Source organism: Fringilla coelebs (genome assembly GCF_963513975.1).
Source record: "Fringilla coelebs genome assembly, chromosome: 12".
NCBI classification, from domain to species: Eukaryota; Metazoa; Chordata; class Aves; order Passeriformes; family Fringillidae; genus Fringilla; species Fringilla coelebs.
In genome coordinates, this window is record NC_140038.1 from 9,524,909 (window position 1) to 9,535,222 (window position 10,314).

The window sequence follows — 10,314 nt, forward strand, 5'->3', positions numbered from 1 at the left end:
AAAACATGGTAGTGATATTTACTGTCTCTCCTACAAGCTTTGCATTGCAGATCTAGGTTTTAAGTAAACAGACATTTTGGTTGATGTATGGGAGCTCTTTTATGTAATTTGAGAAGAGTAAATACTGGTAACCATAACTGTGTCTTGTTAAGCATTATGCATAATATAGTTCTTCTAGCAGGAATAAATAATAAGCTGCTTCATTTCAGTATATTCTCTGTGATTAAGCTAAAAATGACACCTGGGTGACCAAGGCAGAAGACCTGCACTCAAACTTTTGGATGACTACAGCTGGAGTGGTAGGAGATTTTGAGTTACTACATTATAATCATTCTTGTCACTGTCATATTTTCTGAAAAATCCCTTTGCCAGGATTTCTTCTTCTGGGAAAATGAGAAGCCTCAGAGAAAAAACAATATTATCTTATCTACTTCTCCCTGCTGCTTTGGAATGTGGCTGGAGATTGTTTACCAACAGGTGCATGTCTGATTGGTTTCATGTGAATTGTTTTTACTTAGTGACCAATCACCATCAGCTGTGTCAGACTCTGAGGAGTCAGTCACGAAGTTTTCATCATCATTCTTGTTAAGCCTTCTGTCTGTATCCTTTCTCTTTCTTTAGTATAGTTTTACTATAGCATTCTTTTAATATAATATAAGTACATAAAATAATAAATCAGCCTTCTGAGAACATGGAGTCAGATTCCTCTCACCTCGTCCTGGGGACCCCAGCAAACTCAGCACATTCTAGCTGCTGCTGCTATGTACTTTGCATGTTCTTGGAAAGAGGAATTTAATTCAATTATCAGATTCCAGTCCATGCAAGGATTCTTCCAGATGATATTGATGTGGGTGAGTAAGGGTGAAGAATAACCCAGAAGTCATATAAGTTATAATGGATTTCTTGCTCTAAAAAAGTTATAAATCTCTGTAATACTAACTAATCTCTGTAATACTTTTATATATAAACAGTACTTAAAAGTAACCTCTACTATTTGAATATTGCTGTGTATGATATGTAATAGAACAGAAAAATTAAATCTTAACATAAAAATTAAATCTTCAGTGATACACATTAGAAATACTAGCTAATGTGAGCCATGTTAAACTCCATTACTCTTGGTCTCATTTTAAAAGAAAGAAGGAAAACGAGACTTTTTGTTCTGGATTTCTCCTAATATTTCTAGGCAATTGTATACTTTTGAGGAACTTAAACATACCTGAATTTTTATCCGGCTGTGTTTGGCTCATCTTTCAGGCCGTATTCTCCAGAAGCAGTGGCTTTCAATATACTAGACTTTATTTTGGCACATACAGTGTTACAGTTTGTTTGAGAAATGCGGCAGTAAAGCGCAAATTACCTCCTGAGTTCTTGGCAGAGACAATCAGCAGACGATATTGCTCAGCCGTAGCATGGGGCTGCCTGTATGACCCAGTTATTTTTAAGGGACATGTGGAAGTTTCAGTGCCAGCATTGCCAGAGTAGGTCGAGGAAGGTGACCCTTCCCTCTGCTGAGCCGTGGGGAGGCCGCTCTTGGAGTTGAGCAGTTCTGGGCTCCTCCGTACTGAAGACATGGAGATGCTGGAGCAAGTCCAACATAGAGCTACCAAGTTCTTTCAGGGGTTTGGAGAATCTCTCTTACAAGGACAGGCTGAGGGAGCTGGGCCTGTTTAGCCTCAAGGAGAGGTGGCTGGGAGGGGACCTCAGCAGTGTGTGTAAATGTCTGAAGGGAGGTGCCAGGGCATGGAGCCAGGCTCTTCTCAGTGGTTCTGAGCAATACAACAAGAGGCAACAGGCAGAAACTGATGCTCAGGAAGTTCTGCCTGAGCTGAGGGAGAACTTCTCTCCCTCAGGCTGCCCAGAGAGGCTGTGGAGTCTTCCTCACTGGAGATATTCCAGAACTATCTGGACACAATCCTGTGCTATGTGCTCTGGGATGACCCTACTTGAACAGGGAGGCTGGGCCAGATGTTTTTTTTTTTTTAATAAAAACTAATGTCTGGTAGTTTTTGTCAGCAGTTCGTCTCTTTCTAGAAACGTACGTGGATGACACGAGCTGCGTTCCTTCCCGCTCCGCGGAGCTGTGAGCGCCGGCAGCCGGAGCCGTGCCCGCGGCCCTCAGGCCCCCGGGGACTACAGCTCCCGGCGTGCGCCGCGGGGCCGAGGCCGGGAGCGCCCCGGAGCTGCTCCGGCCGCGGCGATGCCGGTGTGGCTGCGGGAGCACAGCTGGCGCCAGACCCTCACCGCCGTGTACCTCTCGCTGCCCTTGCGCGGCGCCCGGGCCACCGCCGCCAACATCTTCTGCAGCGAGCAGTACCTGAAGGTGGGGGCCGGCCCCGCTCGCCTCACGGGCCTCCGGCCGCGCACGGCCGCGGGGTGACTCCGGAACCCTGCTCAGAAGCAGGCGTGCCGTGCACCATGGCAACTCTTCAAATTCAGGACCTTTTACCTTTTCTCATCTCCCTCTGTCTGCTGCGGGCTGTTAAATGCCCGTCCTGCGGCAGAGCATGAGATCATGGCTTTAGCACTGTTCATTCCATACTAATGCTCTTGCCACTCAACAGGTGCTATCTGCCTTTACTGTCATAAATGGACTAAATTTATACATTTGCTTATACCGTGAGTTATACACTTGCTTATACCGTGAGTAATCCTAAATTTGAAATCCACGGCTTCTGTTGCAGTGCTGAAGAACCGACTTTTTCAATCTCACTAATGAAATACATAACCTCGTGATGGCCCACCTTTAACAGGAACCAAGCACCTTCTCTGGGCTTCTACAAACCTCCACAATGGATACCAAGCAAATTAGTTCTGTCAATTATACCTGTTTCTTGAGGTTTACTGTATGCATCTGCTCTGCTTTGAATATGTGAGAGTTAATTTAAAATAGTAAATATTAGCACACATTATATTTTTGTAGGTAAGCATCCCTCCCTTTTTATTTGAAGCCGTTTTATATGCTCCTATTGATGACACGAACAGCACAGCAAAGATTGGAAATGGAAACATTTTCTTCACTTTGTATAAAAAGGAACCGGCCATGTGGGATTCCCTAACTCTAGCAAATGGTAAGTTTTCTACTCTGAAAGTTAAATTGTATGGAAGAAAACCATACTATGAAACTTCTGCTGGTAGATATCTACTGAGTTCTACCTTGTTCATTATTAAAAATAGAAAGTATGTGAGAACAAAGAATATCTACTAATTCTAGCATGTGTGAAATAAAACAATATTTCTTGTACGACTTACATTTTGTGTTTAAGCAACTCTTAATTTTTCTCTTTTAGAGATGGGCTTGGTAGACCCCTGTTTGTTGAATTGTAATTGTGTTGTATTTTGCCAAAGTAGCAGAAGAAATCATGTTTTCATTAACATGTTTATGCCAATAGAACACCAGGCCTAAATAAATAAGATAGTTTATTTTTTTAAGCTAACAAGGAGAAACTACAACATCTGAGAGAGAATGCTGTTCTAAAAGCCCAAGAAAAGGCAAAAGAGGAGACAGAAGCAAAAAAAATTACAAAACAGGAACACAAAAAATATGCTTTGGAGGCCACAATGAAGGTAGGTTTAGAAGAAGCTCTGCAAGAGATTCATGTTAACAGATACCAACTAATCTGGCAGATGCTTTGTTAAATGTATGTTAAAAAATATGAAAAGTTCCAATTTTTATTGTAGTGGTGGTGAACCTTATTATTATTTCTTTGCATTTAAACCTATTTATTACCAAATATGAAAATGTTACTGACAAAGTGCTTAGAAGTTGCCACTTTCTGTGAGTAAGACTACTGAAAGTTTTTGGTGACAAGCTCAGATTTATGTCTGTTCAAAGGAGGCTACAGTCATGTGACAAACCTGTACTCTTTTGTGGCCTTTGCAGGTGTTTAGTCCTTTAGCACTGTGAAAAAATACTGATTTTAAAAATTCTCACTTATTCTTTGTTGTGTTTCATATCAGACTTGCTTTTTTTTGTCTTTAATGTGTTTGTGTCTTTGTTATTCTGCTTTTTATTTTAATAAATGTTCTTAAAATTTTTATGTATATAAAAAGTCTGGCCCCTTCACTTGTGTTCCAAGGATTTTTTATTTTATTTTTGGAGCATGCAATGAAATTTCAAGAGTGCATATGCAATATTGACCAAAAAGAACTATAGTTAGTGAGTTAGTAGCAATGTTCTACCTCTTCTAGATATGTAATAATCTCAAAGAGGAGAAATAAGAAACACTGTATTCAGATCATCACATATATTTTATGTTTCTGTATTATCCAGAGATCTACATTGGAACATGGCTACGATTTTCACTGTTTAAAACTTATTTCTGAATGTTTCTGGATTGTGCCTTAGGGTTATTAGTAAAATAGTTTAAAGATGAGACCTCTAAAAGCTGATCAGAAATCTTTACTCTCATAAGCATTTTCAAGCATCTTAATTAACTCTGCTTGTATGGTCACATTATTGGTTACACTATGCTTTGGATATGGAACTGAGAAAATAATGGCAACTTTAACTCAGTCAAGTCAGTATTATTAGATGTTCTGTATCTCATAGGGTTTTTTTTATTGTTGTTCAAATAGCTCGAGGAAGCAGAAAGAAAAAGAATCGAAGATCTAAAAGAAAAGGAGCGGCAGAAGGTCACTAAAGAGTTGGAGTTATGGAAAAACCAACAAAAAGATGGTGATAAATACAAGAGCATACAAACAGAAGAGGAGTTACATCAAGAAAGAGAGTCATTAAAAGAGAGAAAAAATGAAAAAATGAACAAAACTCGGATTCCTAATGAAGGAAATTCTAAGACAAGACTCAAATCCACAAGAGGTTGTATAATTGAACTGTACTTTGTAATTCTTTAAAGTGTGGGTATAACTTTATTCCCAGATGTTTGTAATTCATCACTTATCTTTGTCTCCACCATACTGAACCAGTTCTTGTAGCTTGCAATTATTTTAAAATTGTTTTCAGGCAATTTATTGAGCTAAAGCACATGAGTTCTTAGCTCTTGTTGAAGTCTTTGGAAATACAAGAGTGGTTTTGTTCTAAGCTTTAGAAAAGTAAATCAGAAAGCCTTTCTGGCAGTGTAATGCAGACTTCCTGGGGGTGGGATTTCTGTTACCCAAAGTTACCTAGCTTTGGATTTCATGGAAATATTCAATCTCCTTTTGTGCTCTCTGTCCTGTGTCTTGGATCCATGGAAAGCCAATTCAGGGAGCTAAACCAGCAGAAGATATTTAATTGTTTGTTTGATTTGATAGGTTAGTTTTAGCTCTTATTTTTGCCCTGTCACAGCACCATACAAACAACAAAGAGAGAGGTGTAAGAGGAGTTTAAGTTAATTTGTGACAGATGCTTTATAATTCCATTTATTTACTTGCTACATTAGGAAGAAAAATTGTTTGAACCTTCCCTTCAGAAGACCAAGTCTAAGCTTTTGTCAAGCAATTAGAGGTTTAATTCTTGTGTGCCACATTTCTAAGGCAGATGTACTTTGGGCTTTAGTAGAAAACCAGAAAAATATCTTGCTTCATTTTTCATTTCCAGTGCTCTAACTCTTTTCATAGGTCATGGTTCCTGTAGTATATTTTCACAGGATTTAAAGGAAGAACAGTTACCGGCTCCCCGAGTTGCTGCTACAATTAAAGTCAACTTTACACCACGAGTTTTTCCCACAGCTCTGCGAGAATCTCGTGTTGCAGAAGAGGAGGAGGTAAGGTGGGGAATTAATTATTGTGTATTCAGTCAATACAAAAATAATGTCTGTGCCAAGGAATGTTACCTGTGCATTATCCTCATCTGCCAAGGAAGGCAGTCTTATTTAAAGATATAAAGAAACAATTTTATACAAAAATTCTTTTCACCATGTTGTGCAAATTAATAAATAACATATTCCTTTTTTGGGAGGGGAAGAAAAGGCAGCAATATTAATTTAATTCGTTGAAGTACAAAATTTGAAGTGTCCTAACTCTTATAGTTAAGATTCTTTCCGTTCTGTCTTAAAGAAGCTCACAGCTCTTTTGAGCTCAATTCAATGAATACAAAGTAATTTCAAAAGATCAAAACAGACAAGTAAACAAAAATGTATTAGAGTTGTGGTAATCTGACTTCTCATGGTAATAAAATATTTGGGGAAACTTTGAAGTTTTTCATAATAGACACTATCAAATATTTTTCTGTGTCTGAAATACATGGTCAATAGAATTCTTTTGATAAGTATGAGTGAAGAGAGGAAGATAAAATCCTTTTCTGGATTTGAATTTTTGCTTCAGAAATAATACTAGAACATTCTTTATTTACAGTGGCTACATAAACAAGCAGAAGCTCGGAGAATAATAAATTCTGATTTATCTGAGCTGGAAGATTTAAAGGAAGAGGAGAAGAATCCAGATTGGTTGAAGGACAAAGGAAAGTAAGTTGCATTCCACTTGAAGGTGTATTGAAAATTAATTAGTTTTATGGTGTTTGTCTACTGTTCAGCTTTGGTATATTCTTTTATTCTAGACAGAGTTAGTGAATGTCTAGAGTAGTCATGGGATTCATACTACAGATTTATTGATAGCTTATGGGGTTAAAATCTGACAGAATGAGATGCAATTGTTGAAGCTCATGATGAACAAAATCATTGTAAACACATTATGTATAGTCTTCTTTGAAGAAAGTTGAGCCAGTGCACCATTATACCTAAGTGGATTTAATTTCATTTGTACTTTTTTAGTGAGACATTAAACGTCTGTGTAAAATAAACTTTAGGGACTTGATACAAATATTGGTTTATTTATATAGCTGTGTTATACAGGAAGCTTTGATTAGGCAATCATAATCAGATATACAAAGCCTTCAAAATGAGTCCTGTGTCTACATAAATGTGTCCACTTTTACAGTCCTTCATTGCTTGTAAGCAGTGACTATTTTTGTCGTGTGTCTCTAAGCTATATTATCAGCAGCAAGGTGCACTGAACTTCAGCTATGCTGTTCTCAGAAAAGGCTATAAAGGGGCATTTCAAAGGAGAAGATGTTAAAAGCTCAAATTTTTGAAAATGAGTTAACAATAAGTAGGTGTTTATTTTGTATTTATACTCTTCTTTAAAGTGCATGTTTCACTTTTTTGTTGAATACTTAGCAAAATGTTTGCAATGGGAGACTACCTTGGGGCTGTAAACGCCTATAACCTTGCAGTGAGGCTGAACAATAAACTCCCCCTGCTGTACCTGAACCGTGCTGCTTGCCACCTTAAACTGAGAAATTTGCACAAAGCTATTGAAGATTCCTCCAAGGTATAAAAATCCAGGAGCTTAGGCTGTCATCTTTTTGCATTAATGTGATTTTTTACTGTGATATTTCTGTTTTAAGCAGATCTTAATACCTATTAGTGCAATTCAGAGTTTTAAAATTCAAAATTGATGTAATGAAGCCATGGTGAAATATTAAAATTTGATAGTGATGAATGAACTTTCAGAAATTTAAAACAATACAACAATAAAATGAACCCTAAACCAGGCTTTCACACATTTGTGACAAATGGCCATATTTTGGCCAGTATGTTTCTTTACAGATAACAATATTGTAGCAATATGTACACTTGGAAAAGCCCACAACTTGGAGCAGAGAAAAACAAAACCAAGTATACTCATACATTTTCTATTATGTTGTGGTGTGCTTCATTTGGTTGGAAGGAAAAAAAAAGTGGTGATGATGAGCAGGATACCTTAAAAAACTTCCAAGAAGCCAAACATTTTCAAAGAAGGGCTGTATTGTCCTGATGTTTTAGCAGCTGTTATTTGTGCAACAAGAGGAATGATCTTAAATGGCACCTGAATAATGTGGGAACAGTTTTCCAGGAATTATTATTTTTTGAACTAACACATACTTGAGTCTTCAAACTTGGGGGTTTTTGGTCTTGCTTTTTCCTTCTAACTGCTACTAAAACACATGTGCTTTTCTTAGTGCTACCTTTTATTGTTTTCTTTTGGTAGCATGAAAGGTCATATGACGTATGAATGCAGAACACATTATTTGACCTCAATAAACATTTAACATGGCATTTTCCAGTTTTTAGCCATGGCAATGTAACTGTAGTTGGCAAACTGGGATGATGGATACAAATCTTAATGACTAGAGTCACAAGCCATTTATAGTTAAATTTGAATAGCTATTTTCTATTTCTGTTTGAATAGTTATGTTACTGTATAATAATAGTAATTAGGTGAGAGAAGTGTTTGTAAATTAGAAAAAACACCCAAATTATGGAAAGCCTACTTATAAATAATTTGGGTGTTGTCATTTGTGAAGGCTCTGGAACTGTTGACACCACCTGTTCCTGATAATGAGAACGCTCGATTGAAAGCCCATTTGAGACGTGGAACAGCATTTTGTCAGCTGGAATTGTACACTGAAGGTGAGGCCTTGGTTTTATGAAAACATGCACAGGAATTTATAGTGACATGCAAGTAAGTCTGTTTAGCTCAGTGAGGCTGCTCACACCTTTATGTTTTGAGAGGTGATTTGAAGGAGGTCTGTATAATCTATGTCTATTTGTTATGAGTCTTTATACCACATTCTTAAATTTTTTTAAAATTTACTGGATGCTTGAAAAATTTTTACAAGTTTGAGAAAATGGATTGCGTTCTTAATTTAAGGAGTTTTTCCACTGAAGATATTAAAATAACCTAAAATATTTCTAAAATACTTGTGAAGTGCTTAGTAACATCTTTGTAAAATGAGGTAGGAAGCCCATATTAATGAGGTAAATGTTTGCTCAAGTACACGTGATATGTGTGAAAATAACTGAATTTACAGTGTCCCTATTCAGTTCCTAAGAGTATCAGATCAGTTTTGTAAAGCAAATTTACAAGTGAAAGCTGGTAATAGAAATTGAAGAATATTCAAAATGTCAGTGTTGAAGTACTAAGCTTTGGCCATTGCTTACCTTTTTCTGCAGGTCTCACTTGGTTATTTCCTTACAGCTTCATTTGCATGTTTAAACCTTATAAAAAAGACTAATGTGGGCAAGATTTTACCTCCTGTACTCAGGATTTTCCCCACAAGCTCTGGTTTCCACAGTTCATGGTTTTTTATTCATATTTTCACACAGGATCATTTCCTCTCTTCTGCAGAACACTAGAACAGTCTCCTCATGCACACACCCATATATAGGTGTATATGTACATGAAGAAAGAGGCTCTATTTTCATGTTTCAAAACCTGAAAATACTTATATGGTAGAGTGTTTCCACTACAATGTTTTATAAAATAAGATAAAATATAAGTTTATTTGCTGATGGAAGCTAAACTAATGTCATTCTGATTCCATCTTACTTAAGGACAAACCTCAAGATCAATACTTTATGCATTTGACTGGGGAGTAGTTATTTCCAGTTCGTTGCTAAAGAGGATGCTCTTGCAATATTGATTGATATTCTTATTAATGTGTCTATATTAGGCCTCCAGGATTATGAAGCAGCTCTCAAGATTGATCCTAAAAATAAAATTATAGAAAAAGATGCTGAGAAGATTCGACAACTAATTCAAGGAACAATGCAAAATTCTTAATTAAAAAAAGTATAAAAAAGAAACTTTGATGCCTTTGAGGACATCAGATGGAATCTTATTTCTCTTCAGTGTGTGTTACCTAGACATTTTTCTGCTTCACTTGGAACACTTACAAAATTGGTAAAAGATTGGATATATTATTGGAAAGTATAGTATTATAAACATGATTAGATATATTTTATACAATTCTGATACAAAGTTGTTGTATTTTTGCTTTTTGTTAGCATTCTGTATTACTCTGACAATCTGAAACCCTGGACCTTAAGTGGTTCCTTTTTGTTAAGTGTTCTTTCCAAACTGGGGCCATTTCAACTACACTTCTTTCAGTAGCAGTTTTAGCAGACTTCTGAATTTTCTGCATCAGCCTCTTTCCTGAATACCATTTTTGACTGATTTCTGTCTTTATAATAAAGTATTATATTATCATGCAGATATATATATTATTGTGTGCAAATTTTACAGTGTTCTATCAGGGAGGAGGTGGCAGGCATTGTTTCCAGATGTTTTACTTAAAGCCTTGAGGTGTTGAGTGTTGAGGTGAGTCAGAAATGTCTGGTAGGAAAGCTGCTGCCTCTGCTTTCCTACAGAAAACTGCTGCATTGCACTGGAAGGGGCTGCAAACACTTTTTCATAACAGCTGGAAGGAGGGCAGTGCAGCAGTTTGAGTGCCTCTATTGACTGTAATGCTATACTTACTTACAGATATTGCTGTTTTCTTTTTATAATTACTGAGGGGAAGTAAGGGCTAAGGAGGAGAGACACTGGCAACAG

The 10,314-nt window shown here is 37.0% G+C and overlaps 1 protein-coding gene across 1 annotated transcript; it reads left to right on the forward strand.

Annotated features, from left to right (window-relative positions):
* Positions 1-2,105: 2,105 nt before the first annotated feature.
* On the forward strand, positions 2,106-9,922 carry DNAAF4 (dynein axonemal assembly factor 4). The gene is made up of 9 exons (XM_084213370.1): positions 2,106-2,323; positions 2,924-3,071; positions 3,434-3,567; positions 4,579-4,819; positions 5,560-5,705; positions 6,295-6,404; positions 7,116-7,269; positions 8,285-8,390; positions 9,434-9,922. The coding sequence occupies exons 1-9, from the start codon at positions 2,201-2,203 to the stop codon at positions 9,541-9,543; spliced, it is 1,272 nt and encodes a 423-aa protein (XP_084069496.1). The 5' UTR covers positions 2,106-2,200; the 3' UTR covers positions 9,544-9,922.
* The last annotated feature ends 392 nt before the right edge of the window (positions 9,923-10,314 follow it).